General features: G+C 31.8%; 1 protein-coding gene across 1 annotated transcript; it reads right to left on the reverse strand.

Annotated features, from left to right (window-relative positions):
- Positions 1-543: 543 nt before the first annotated feature.
- LOC143056978 (uncharacterized) lies at positions 544-13,196 on the reverse strand. Its single transcript, XM_076230195.1, has 8 exons — positions 13,115-13,196; positions 11,027-11,259; positions 4,730-5,777; positions 3,984-4,276; positions 3,003-3,140; positions 2,245-2,343; positions 1,683-1,774; positions 544-833 (listed from the first exon to the last, which is right to left on the reverse strand). Exons 2-8 carry the CDS (start codon positions 11,232-11,234, stop codon positions 711-713), a joined length of 2,001 nt encoding a protein of 666 aa, XP_076086310.1. The 5' UTR covers positions 11,235-11,259; positions 13,115-13,196; the 3' UTR covers positions 544-710.
- Between the last annotated feature and the right edge of the window lie 1,372 nt (positions 13,197-14,568).

Here is a 14,568-nt window from a genome sequence, read left to right on the forward strand (position 1 = left end):
ATGATATTCATGTCAGTCTTGCAGATTTTATTTGACCTGACCTCATTTTCACGGTTCATTGCTCAGTGTTAAGTTTTTGTGTTTTGGTCTGTGTTTCATAAAACTATAAGCAATAGGTCAACTATATCTGTTGTACTGAAAGATTGTAATCTGTTCATGTCTGCCTGGCATGGTTCATCTGACTTTGACCTCATTTGCATGGTTCATTGAATTGGTCAATGTTTAGTTTTCTTGGTTAATATAAAAAAGAAGATGTGGTATGATTGCCAATGAGACAACTATTCACAAAAGACCAAAATGACACAGACATTAACAACTATAGGTCACCGTACAGCCTTCAACAATGAGCAAAGCCCATACCGCATAGTCAGCTATAAAAGTATATTTCTTAGAAACTGTAAGCTATAGGTCAACTATATTCAGTGTATTGAATGATTTTAAGGTGTACATGTATTTCTTGTTTGGTTTATATGACCTTGAGTCCTTGACCTCATTTTCTTTGATTATGTTAAGTTTATGTGAAGTATACGTTGTAGTAAAGATTTATATTTAGAACTATCAACATATTAATATCAATTGTTAGTAAAGAAGGCGAGACGTTTCGGTGTGTGCACTCTGGTTTGTTTTTGTTTGAACTTTAAAAATCATATTTATTCAATAAAAGTGATACACAAATATCTTACACACACAAAAATGAAAGAAACATCATTTCAAAGTGAAGATCCAAATGAGGCATCTGAAGTAGTAGAATAACCTTCCCAGACTTGGTAATCCTTCTGAATCAACCAGTAGGTCGTTTCCGGACAGTTGTGTTTCTTCAATTCATCCTTCGCCTACAACAATCATTTATGATTTTTTTTTTTAATATAATAGAACATTATAAACAAGACTAACATTGTCAATTTATTTTACATTGATGATGATGATGGATGGCTGCTTGACGTCTAGCCTCAAATTAATATGTATATTCAGGACGAGAAAATGTTAATGTAGTATTAGAGTTAACACTGATTGTACTAGACAGACACACTCAGCCGGATTTTTAACGTCCTAGTTCACAAAGCAACAGTCCGCAGGAAAACATGAGTCACCTTACACATTATTATGTCTCCGACCAGTCTTTGTTCTTACTTCTCAATGCAACGTGCTCATTGGCGAAACAGCAAGAACCCACGACCTCTGAATGCTAACACGCTTCTACGCGAACACTAAGGCAGTAATTTTACATTGAAGAACCATATGATGAGTTTCAAAAGTGTAGGAGAAAAAACTGATTCTTTTGAAGGCCATACAGGTCTTAGGTTTTCTGTGTTGCTTTTGTCTCATAATGAAGTTGCCTCATATATATATATATATATATATATATATATATATATATATATATATATATATATATATATATATATATATATATATATCGTAATACTGTGTAACATTGACATCTTTTTCTTTTAAAGACCATGAAAAAGTAACAAAGATTTTATAAGATTATCAAAAGTAACTTTGTAAACTATATGTAATAAAATTATGAAAATAAAAGTAGGTATTAGCTAGCGAGCGAAATTCTAATGACACTACATAGAGTATTTCAAATGTCTTGACAACAAAGTCAAAAACAAGAATATCGAACATTTATTTAACAAACATGAAAGGTACAACGAAAGAAACAATGCAAAACTTACAAAAACAGTCATGGTTTGTCGTTCTTCCATTTCAAATCCACCAATGGCGCTCAATAGCGAGTAAGAGGAGTGACTGATCTGTATTTTGTTTGCTATACAATAAAACTGAATTGGTTAAACATGTATTAAGACCGTATAGCGACCTATCACTGCTTAAATCTACTAAAATCATTTGGTAGATATATAGTTGTCTAAATTTCAATGAAATCACATATCCCTAGTATTTACAGTAGAATATGAAATGGCGAAATTCGAAAATATATGTTAAGCTGCACATGTGAAATCTTTGGTTTTACGTCTTAATTATTACGTCGCAATAATTATGTTTTGATTTCATTTTTTAATCATATTTTCGAAGGGGGCTGAGGGAGTATGAATCGAGCCAAACATTATAACATTCTTTTCACCGTTGTGTCATTGTGTGTGAGTATGGAATTGATTTCATGGTCCATTATATCACATTATTTAGTGGTCCCCAATTTTACCTATTTCGTCCCATTTTCGAATACGAAATGTTGACTGAGTGTTTATTTTATGTAAAAAAACCATTAACAACACTTACTTTCTCCCGATGATTCCATCAATGCTGCTATTCGTACTGTAGACCCAAACAAACAATACCTAGGATTCTTTGAACCAACCACACCTGCTACTACTGGACCTACATACACAATATCAATAATAAAATTGAGATTGGAAATGGGGAATATGTCAAAGAGACACTGACAACCCGACTAAAGAGCAGACAACAGCCGAAGGCCACCAATGGGTCTTCAATAAATCTATTTGATAGAACTGTTGAATTATGTGTTCTAACTAACAAGTCTGCATATCTAGCAATCAACTGCATTTGTATTTGTCAAACATAGGGAAAAGGAAAATTCTCATGTAATTAGACAAATTATTTTAATCCCACCATCAACAAACCCTTTAGATTACGATTATAGCACAATGTTGACTGCTGTAAATATAAAAAAAGAAGATGTGGACCCTTTTATGAAATTTTTACCTATTATGTCTGTTTGTTTTGTTCACACATCGTTGTCAATATAATGGAATTTGATGCAACTGTCATACAATTGAGAGGTTTAGCTAGCCATAAACCAGGCTTTATCCACCATTTTCTAGGTAAGAAAATCTCTGTACCAAGTCAGGAATATGACAGTTGTTATCCATTTGTTTGATTTGTTTTAGCTTTTGATTTGTGTCATTTGATTAGCTCGGTTAAATTTAATTAAAGGGACTTTCCATTTGAATCAAGTATTTAAATTTGTGATTTTACTTTTTTCTTAAGGTTGTTTCAAAGTTGATAAAATTTACCTGAATGACATCCTATTCTGAGCTTGTACCTTTCACCAGATAAATGTGGAAGTTCTAACTTGTTTACATGATATAACAAATCTAGGGACAAAGTGGCTATTTCAGATGCATGTCTCACTCCGTTCCGTCTTGGTACACCTTAAAATATAAAATGCATGATATATCTTTTACTAAAATGACCACTGACTGTGAATTATGCATTATAGATACAATGGATAAGCGTTGATTCTTGAAAAAGAAACTATGAGCCCGTTTTTGAATAGGCTGACGGAAACGGTTTGACTAATATTTTTAAACAAAAAAGCTGAAACTACGTCCAGCAAAATTAATCTTTGGTAGTTTAAACTGAGCTTGTTTGGCGTTTTTGATAATAAATATTCTCATATACTAGTACATGATACAAAACACAGATGATAAGGTTCTTTTGCCAGTGAGACCAATATCCAAATTACAAAACTGTGTAAAATTACAGATAACCGTAAGGCACGCAACGATGAACAAAACCTACACCGCATACTACCAGTAAGCTAGAAAAGGCTTTAGAAAAAATATGAAACAATCCAAGAGAGTAAATTCGACAAATCAGAATTTTGAAGAATTTAATATAATTATAGCATTATTGTCATTTAAGAATGTAGTCAATCAGAACTTCAGAGTTTACAGGAAATCTAGTGATTACTGTAGACGAACAATTTAGACCTCTCGTTAACCATTGGCGGATCCAAGGGGGTGTCCGGGGGTTGGAACCCCCTTTTTTTTAGCCGATCAATGTATTTGAATGGGGACATATAGTTGGAACCCCCCCTTTTATCCTTGGTTGGGAACCCCCCTTTTTTAAAATGGCTGGATCCGCCCCTGTTAACCGCCGCCATACATTGACAAATGTAATTATCATTGAACTATTAGCACTTATCGAATAAGTAAGTATTAATTAGTAAGTACTAGTAATGAATATTAATTAATATGAATAAAAGTAAAAACCTGATACCACCATGTAGCCATCTCCGACTGTTTCCACTTTATAGGTATCATAGATACTAATCCTATCATCAAAACAAGAAAACAACGTGTTCAACATATCTGTCACTTGAAAGGGTGAACTGTTTGACGATAGTTGGGTGAAACCGACCATGTCGCTTTGAAATATTGTACATTCTGTGAAATGTTCAGCATTGAAGCTTCCTTTCTGTTTCAGGTCCTCAGCCACCGTCCTCGGTAACATTTGAAACAAAACGGCTTCACTCTGTTTCTTTTCTCTATTCACAGCTTTGGTTCTTTAATATGCAATAAACAGAAATACAGAATTAACTAGATTAAACTTGTTATAAATACATGCATCATTATCGTGCAGTTTCACCACAACATTAAAATAAATTTCATTAACATCTAAAGCGGTCGAAACTGTAGATTTGATAAAAAAAAACTATATAACAAGTAACAAGTGTGTAATGAATATACAAGTGTGTGTTCATTGAACACAAAAAATAAACAATATAAATGCAATTTCTTCATACATGTACATGTATTTTACAAAACAAGTGTAGATGTTACGAGTTTGAATGAATGCAATTTACACGATCTAGGGTAAAAGTCAATGATACAGCAACCTAACGACAGTGTATGGCCTTCAACAATGAGAATGATCCCTACTGTAAAGTCAGGTATTGAGCCCATTATGAATGAATGTGAAATAAAACAACAATTGCCTTATTTTTGACTATACGTACTTCTTAGCGATGTTTGATGAGTACTTCTGGATATTTGATGTCAACTTGTATACAAACATTATTATCAATGGACTTATTATTACAATTCCAGAAAAGATAACACCCGCAATTATCATTTCTTTCATATCAGCATTGGAGTTGTTTTTCAGAAGTCCATTGATCTTAGCGGTTAACATCTTTTGTGCAGATTTCATAACATCCATGTAGATACTCATGTTTGCATACCACCGTTTTGCCTTTTCAAGCGATCCTTCCGAGACTGATGAATTATTAGCTTTTATGTCTTCTCGGAAATCGTTAATGACGCGCAACGTTTGATTTTGAGCGTCAAGGGTTGTATGATAAATATCAGAAGCCGTTACAGAATACATTCTAGCAGATGCAAAATGTGTTCTTGCGCTGTCCTGACTTTCCATAAAGAGTAAATAGTGCTTCCGGTCCATGAATGCACCTGTCGCGTAGTAATATATGCCATAGCCTCTCTCTCGGCCAATATACTCGCTCGCAATGATCAATTCCTGATACCCCACTAGTGTTTTCCATATAGTTCCAGTATCCAACTCACTGACTGAGTCATACATCCACTTGATAAATATTTCAATAGTCTGCGAGTAAAAATTTATTTCAGCAGTTGCTGTCGCATTATTAGAATCAAGTTCGTATCGATGTCTATTTAGAAAATTGACAAAATGTTCACGTGACTGGTATTGTTTCTGTTTATTACTCGGACTAACAGGCCACGAAGATAAATTATCTAAAGCGCCATCTGTTTCCGGATAAGCTAGCAACAATTCTCTCTTTGAATCGAGGCCAATTTGACTTAAATAAAGGGAGCTCATGTCGCGTTCTTTTTGCAGGGCCAGCAGAAAACCACCCAGTTTTACTCCAAAATCTATTTGTTCGGCTATCGCATAGGTATTGATGTAACTTGTTAAGGATTTAGAAAAATCCACTGCAGTAATGATGGTCAATATCAATAATGGAAGTAAAACAACTGCCAGCATTTTTGCCATTTGTTTTCTCTGTCCAATAACTGTGATTGGGTTACCTGAAATGCACAAATCCATCAAAGTATTCAATTTTTGTAGAATATTTCGGAAAGCGATTTGTTAATCTTTACACAATTGTAAACACCAAACAAATTAAAAACCAATTGTTCATAGAACAATTGAAGGTCTTTCCACCAGTTAATATCTATTTTGATATTAAAATATTAAAAATCAGTCTAAAATGTCAGTTTATATGGCTTTATGATATATAGATATGAATTTAAAGCAAAGGTCAAAATCTAGAACGTCAAATTAACTTATGACCTTGACCTAAATTTCAAGGTCACAAACTGAGGATCTCAAATCAAAAGACACTAGGTCTCTAATATGTATGGTAAATAAGTTATATCACTTTAAACATAATTTTAGATATGATAGGGCCGAAAACTCCCATTCATTGTCTACGCACCCTTTCAACTAAAATTATTAAGTTACGACATGTCGCAACTAACAATTTAGTCAAAATAATTTGTCGATATCTTATAAGGTTAATGAAAATGAGTGAAAATAAGCCAAATTCAAAAATAAGAATATGACCTTGACCTTTGACCTTGACCTAATTTTCATTTTTTTGGACCAAGAACCTCAAATCAAAAGATCCTAGGTCTCTATCGCTTATGGTTTACAAGATAGAAATGCATATCACTTATATCAAATGCATAAGGGGAAATAACTCTCATATGGAGTGTTCATATCGCTTCAGTCAAAATAGGACAAATCATGCAAAGGATATAACGAGCAATTTTGTAAAATAAATTTGTCGTAATCTTTTTCGGTTGCGAAGGAGTCGTGGACACAAGGAAAACAGTGTTTGGGGAGATAACTCCTACAAAGAAAAGTATTCGGTTACGCAGGGTAAATTTCAAAAGCGCATAAACTGTTCGATATCATATACCAAATATCTAAGCGACATATTGCGAAACAAATATTTATCGCAAGAACAAAATTAGGCGGAAGAAAAAAAAAATAATCAGAAGAAAAACAATAGGTCTTTCAACAGAAAAGTGGAAAGACCTAAATATGTAAATAAAAAAATGATACATAGTTGCCCGTTGAGAAAGCGATTTTAGTAAAACAATGTTAAATGTATAACGTACAGTGAGGTCGATCACGCATAGAACACCATCAAAACATGTGACCAGATAGTTTCGATCTTTCTTTTACTAATTTGTATAGAAATTGAACTCTAAAAATTGTTTGATTTAAGACACTACTGATTTAATTGATTACATTTTATTATTTTGTATATTGAATTATTATCTCGATCGTTTTTAATTTCCAACCAACTACCCGAAACATCTAATGAAAAACGAAATCATAGCACAGAATAAAAAAATAGAAATAGCCCCAACAAATGTTTAGAGGGAAAAAAACAGTCTTCAATAAAAGTTATTACCAATAAGGGTCTATACAATATAACAGGCTTTGAAGTCTATACATAATGATTTTGATTAGATAGAAACAATTTATGCCATTATCACCAAATTTTCCACACAAATAAAACCATAAATATAAGATGCAAGACAAGCTCTAATGAGCTTCGCGACTTTTGACACGACAATTTCATGGGGTTCACTTTCTTCGTTTTTGATATCAATTCTCCACTTTTCTTGATCAGTAGAATCCGCGTGCGTAGCAGGATTTATAGACACTTCCGAAGTATTTTAGATTACCCCAAATTTTCGTTTTTTTTTTTGTCATGGCATGGTTAGTTTGACTTATAATTAGATATCTTTAACCTTTCTTTAACAAAACGCGCATACAAGAATGTAGTACTATATTTGACCCCCCAAAAAATCTGTAAACAACTCAGAATGTCATCACTTTGGTGCGTGCATGATTTATATAAATGTAAAACACTTTTTTTTTTTTTATCAGTCTCCGTTTATGAATTGAAACTAAATTACAAATAAACAAGATTACAAATTGTTCAGTGTTTGGTATATATTGACTGTTACTGTGCAATACAGTTTCACATTGAACCTTATGAGAAAAACAGAATTTTTTGTAAGAGCACCCTGTCAAATATCCTAATGCATTATCCACACTGATATGTGTCCACACTCAAATGTGTCCACACTGATATGTGTCCACACTCAAATGTGTCCACACTGATCTGTGTCTACACTTGTAATTTATAAAGATATTGAGGTTTAAACTGCCTCATGCAAAGATGACCTTAAAGGGATTTTGCTATTTCGTAGATTTGTTTTGGTCATATAGCTCTTTAACTGATATCGTTAATTCTTATAAACATCCTTGGATTTCAAATATTCGGCGTAGAAGCGTCGCTGGTTAGTCTCTGGGGGTGATAAATTAACTGGTACATTTGTTGGCTATTATTCATTTGTTTCTCTGTCCTATATTTTGTCTCATTTATATTCGAGCCTTCGACTTTTGTCGAAAAAACGAGACTAAGCGATCCTACATTCCGTCGTCGTCGGCGTCCACAAATTTATATACTCTGTGGTTAAAGTTTTTGAAATTTTAATAACTTTCTTAAACTATACTGGATTACTACCAAACATGGACAGAAGCTTGTTTATGATCAAAAGATAGTATCCAGAAGTAATTTTGTAAAAATAAAATTCCATTTTTTCCGTATTTTATTTATAAATGGACAAAATTTTTCTGCGGTGAAACATTACATTTACTCAGTGGTTAAAGTTTTTAAAATTTTCTTAAACTATACTGGGTTCTTACCAAACTTGGACAGAAGCTTGTTTATGATCAAAAGATAGTACACAGAAGTACATTTTGTAAAAAACTACATCAATTTTTTCCGTATTTTACTTTTAAATGGACTTAGATTTTCTGCTAGGATACAGCACATTCACTCAATAATTTAAAAAAAAAAAATAATAACTTTCTTATACTATTTTTAATTTGTACCAAACTTAGACAGAAGCTTGTTTATGATCAAAAGCTAGTATTTAGAAGGAAATTTTGTTAATATTTTGAACCTGTGTATCTGTATTTTACTTATAAATGGACTTTTCTTCCAGTTAACATTACAAACAGTCTGCAAGTTAAAGTTTTTAAACAGTTATTAGATTCAAAAACTAACCTGGATTTTTACCAAACATGGACAAAAGCTTCTTACAATCAAAAGATAGTATCAAGAGGAATATTTTTATTGATTTTTTTCCTCATTTTTGTTGAGCCTGCGATTTTCAGCAAAAGTAGGTGAGACACTGGGTTCCGTGGAACCCTTACAATTTTTTTGTATTGTAGTCCTGTCATGTAATATTGTCATTTTAATGTTATAATTAACATTGCCATGAAAGTGGGTTGTTTGGTAGCCACAAAACCAGGTTCAATCCAACATTTTTATTTTAAAATACCCTGTACCAAGCCAGGGAAATGGCCATTGTTATATTATGGTTCGTTTCTGTGTGTGTTACATTTTAACGTTGTGTTTCTGTTGTGTCGTACGGTAGTTCTCTTATATTTGATGCGTTTCTACGGAAGCTGGTTAGTGTCAGGTAGAGTTTTATTTTTAAGTCGTTACAACGACTTAGCTAACTTGTTTAAACGACTTAGCTAAGTTGTTATAACGATTTAGCATATTTATCTTGTTAAAACAACTTAACTAACTTGTTTTAACGACTTCGCTTACTTGTTTAAACAACTTAGCTAACTCGTTTAAACAACTTAGCTAACTTGTTAAAACGACTTAGCTAACTTGTTTAAACAACTTAGCTAACTTGTTAAAACGACTTAGCTAACTTGTTTAAACAACTTAGCTAACTTGTTATAACGACTTAGCTAATTTAACTCGTTATAACAACTTAGCTTACTCGTTATAACGACTTACCTATCTCGTTTAAACGACTTAGCTAACTCGTTTAAACAACTTAGCTAACTTGTTTAAACAACTTAGCTTACTCGTTTAAACAACTTAGCTAACTTGTTATAACGACTTAGCTAAGTTGTAATAACGACTTAGCATATTTATCTTGTTATAACAACTTAGCTAACTTGTTTTAACGACTTAGCTAACTCGTTTAAACAACTTAGCTAAGTTGTTATAACGACTAAGCTAAGTTGTTATAACGACTTAGCATATTTATCTTGTTATAACAACTTAGCCAACTTGTTTAAACGAGTAAGTTAAGTTGTTTAAACAATTTAGCTAAGTTGTATAAACGAGTTAGCTAAGTCGTTTAAACGAGATATCTAAGTTGTTAAAACGACTTAGCTAAGTCGTTATAACGAGTAAGCTAAGTTGTTATAACGAGTTAAATTAGCTAAGTCGTTATAACAAGTTAGCTAAGTTGTTTATACAAGTTAGCTAAGCCGTTTTAACAAGTTAGCTAAGTTGTTTAAACGAGTTAGCTAAGTTGTTTAAACAAGTAAGCTAAGTCGTTAAAACAAGTTAGCCAAGTTGTTATAACAAGATAAATATGCTAAGTCGTTATAACAACTTAGCTTAGTTGTTTAAACAAGTTAGCTAAGTCGTTATAACGACTTAAAAATAAAACTCTACCCTGACACTAACCGGCTTCCGTACGTTTCCCTCAGTTTAAGTTTGTAACGCGGATTTGTTTTTTCTCTATCGATTTATGAATTTCTAACAGCGGTATACTACTGTTGCCTTTATTTGATGAAGTTCAATTCAATTCATATTTTTATTGAATAGTACTTAACTGAAAATAACGGTATTATAGATAGCTAAAACACAAAATATAAACAAAGTATATCACAATTAAGGATACAATTGATGTCTTTTGGTGACTGGGGATGATACAATAATTATCAAGCCAGAAATATGATATTCGCCAAGGCCAGCTGCTCATCATGCAATTTAATTGGTTATGTTGAAAAGTGATATGAGCCCATATCCCATATGAACAAAAGCAAAGATCATGATGGTACTTAAGACGGAATTCAAGACACTCCAGTATAATATGATATTCGGTTTTCACGTGAGATGTGAGATTGGATATTCGGGTTTCACGTGAGATGTGAGATTGTGAGATTGTTGGCTTATTTTACCTTTGGTGCTCCATATCTCTTTCTCCTGACGACTCGATCAGACTTCAAAAATAACATATCATTTAATTTGTAAATCGCATATTGACATCAAAGTATTTTTTCTGAAGTATTGGAATGTTTGTAATGTTGCTGCTATGTAACTGGTGTACACTTCCCAGTTTTTTTTAAATTGAAGACATTGTCCCGCCCCCTCTCACGTTAACCTATCAAAATAGTCACGTGTTGTGACATGTACATACTGAGGACTTACCAACACATATTCTTCTGCATCTTTGGTTTGGTGCTGAATGAAGCATATTCATAATGGCCTCATTCAGATCATTTTGAGAGAACGTAGAACTTGATCTAGTGCTGATGGAATATCTTCTTCCTCGAGGTCCAGCCGCCTCTGATTTCAGGCTCCGCATGGATATTTCAATAGGGATGATTTTGTTATTTAGTGCCGCCATTCTGCTCATCTAAATTATGTATTGTTTTGAAGAACTGCAATTTTACAATAATAACATGTTTAATTGCTATTTCATTTACTTTTTTTGTTGTTGTTGTTTTTTTTTTACATCTTATGAACAATTTTTTCTCTCGAAATAATCGATCATAGATATTTTTTTTATAAAACTTTACACAATATTATAATGACATTAGATGTATGTTTCATTATGATACTTTATTCTGATTGGCTAACTGCATATCACGTGTTATTCCGTAAGCAATTGCATTCGACCCAATGAAACTTTTCATTCATGATAACACGTGGTCCCACAATAAAGTGCACTTGTGAATTAAATAAAACAATAATAAAATTCGTGTTTGAAATCATGATCATTGCTAAAAAATGTAATTATAAGTATTGAATGCTTCTTTTTGTAACTTCATAGGGTTGTAAAAGCGTTCACCGTGCGAACATTTTTAGTATGAAGCGCATGTACTTCGGTCAACGCTTTTACACCCCAATGAAGTTACAAAAAGAAGCATTCAATTCTTAAATGAAATTCATTACATGACGTCACAAAGTATATCGGTTTTTAGATATTCAAAAAATAACCGTGCAATATGCTTTTTGCTGTGCAATATGCTTTTTGCTATCCGCCGTTTTCTCTCTATATTCGAAAATATAGTTTAACATGTGACTATCCCTGAACGAATCAAATTAGTTAAAATATACGAATTAATAACATTAGTCTTTATTATTTATTTTTGTGAAGTCCTTATTATTGTTTACTCATTATTTGTACCTTTTATATGGCAAGCCGTTTTACTATTTGTTCTAAGTTAAACTTAAGATATCACATAAACTTTATTAGATAGCTTATCTAGTTCATGAGATATCTTATATAGTTAATAAGATATCTTATATAGTTTATCAGATATCTTATATAGTTTATAAAATATCTCATATAATTTTCTTTATAAGATATCTGATAAATTATATGTTACTATGTGAGATATCTTATAAAGTACATAAGATATCGTATATAAAAGATATTTATAAGATATGGTATATAAAAAAATATTTTTAAGATATCTTATAAACTTTAGAAGATATCTTATACACTTTAGGAGTGTCTTATAAACTGTATAAGATATCTTATAAATTATGAGATATCATATAATACATAAGATATCTCATTTAATATATAAGATATCTCATATAATATATTAGATATCTTATATATTAAAGGAGATATCTTATATATTATATAAGATATCTTATATAGTATATGAGATATCTTAAAACCCGAATAAATAGTAAAACGGCTTGCCATACTGTTGGCTTGTTATGTAGTAGGGCAGACAATCTCCACATTAATTTATTAAACAATATTTTAATAATAAAAAAAAAAAACAACGATGATGACAATCTGATCGCGGTGTTGGGAAAATAATAAAAAAAAACATTGAAAAAAACAATGACATTATTTAATATTTTTCTCTATCTTAAAATGATAACGATTTTTTCTGTAACATTCATGAAAATTATTTTACTGTTATTATTATTTTTTTTTTTTAAATAATTGTATGATTTCATTCAGGCTTTATTCTGTAAATTGCTTATTTTTGTAATTTATTATAGTGTTTTACATGTATTACGGTATTTATTTTAAAATTTCCACTACAGTTATTTCTTATAATTTGTACCCCATTATTCTCTATTGTTATTTTGCTCATTATTTGTCTTTCTTTTCCATTCAATTGAGAAATATTTCTACTATATTCACAGAAAACACAGAAAACTGAGTGAAACGTTGTTGAAATCGAAAATAGAAATTAAGGAACGTAGAAATATAAAAATAAGAAATCAAAATAAAACAGGAAAATTACATATTTCAAAATGTCTTACCTTATTTAACAGCTACCAATGATAAAATGATCTAATAACTTTGTATTTGCCTCTTACAATGTACTTCATAAAAACATGTAGCATGATGTGTGATATATATATATATAAAGAGTTGCAATGGTGATAATTACCTCAAATTGAGTGAAAATGATTGAAATTAGTGTTTAGTTTATTGACGCAGAAATCATGTTTTCTTGTTAAAGAGCAAGGAATATCATTGCGAAATGTAACAGTTATTCTTCCAAATATGGGCTTAACATGCAAAGGCTACCTTTAAACTGGTTTAGTCCATTCGTCTCAACTCGGCGAGAAGGAGAGTAGCGGATTCTACCGAGGATTGCCGAATGTGGTTTAGTCTAGAATGTTGTGTTTTTGTTTAGATAAACCTTGTACTGACCACCTTGCGGTTAACCATGCCTAGCATTACCTGTTATTTTGTAGACCAGTTCATTATCTAAAATTCCATGATACCTCTAAGTTTTAAATATAGATCAGTTTACAGCAGATTCCATTGAGTGTGTAGCCAAAGGTAATATCTTTGGTTAGCTTGCTTGTTAGCTGGACCGTGAAGTCATTGTTAGGTTAGGTAAACTACCCTACTTTAAGAATAGACTAGTCCGACAAAAAAACAATTGATCTGTCTGTTGGACTATTCTACTTCGAAAGGAGGGTAGTATACCTGACCTAATCATGACTTCACGGTTCAGCTAACAAGCAAGCTAACCAAAGATATTACCTTTCACTACACACTCAATGGAATCCGCTGTAAATTTTAAAATTTTGAAGACTTTGTAAGTTAATATATGGATTTGTCTATATTTTGTAGATCCTTTTGGTCGCATAGCTCTTCAACTGTTTCGATTCTTATACATCATTGGCTTTGAAATATTTGGCATCGAGTGTTCTTAATGAAGGTATAATTCCAGAAATAAAGCAAGTTGAACGTAAGCAAATTAAAAAGTGTTTTTTTTTTTTAATAGAAATAAATAAGTAAGATTATCGGAAAAAAGGCAACCGCGTCGTCAATATATTTATTGTTGTAATATGGGTCACTGAACTATGATCAAACAATAGACAACAATAATTTATTCTTCAACTCGAATCATTATTAAAGCACTTAATAGTCTAGTTCTTAAGATTAACAGCTATTTAACTGAAACAATGGAGAAGGATGTCGAGATCTCATAAAATTATAATTAATAAGTTCAATCTCACCATATATTAACGCGTGCTCGTCCGAAATTATCGACCCCTTAGTGCACGCGCATGCTTTTCTTATATAATATCATTTTTATAAGCCATTATTTTGGATAATCTGATTTTGATGGCATTTATTTTATTGTTTCTGTATAATAAACAACCTTTTTTTTCTTTTGACATGAATTGTCATTTTTTTTCTCTGACTTCATTGAGTCAGTTTGAATGTTTCCTTTCTGTCTTCCGCCTCTCTTTCA

The sequence above is a fragment of the Mytilus galloprovincialis genome, chromosome 13, assembly GCF_965363235.1.
Source record: "Mytilus galloprovincialis chromosome 13, xbMytGall1.hap1.1, whole genome shotgun sequence".
Taxonomy (NCBI): Eukaryota; Metazoa; Mollusca; class Bivalvia; order Mytilida; family Mytilidae; genus Mytilus; species Mytilus galloprovincialis.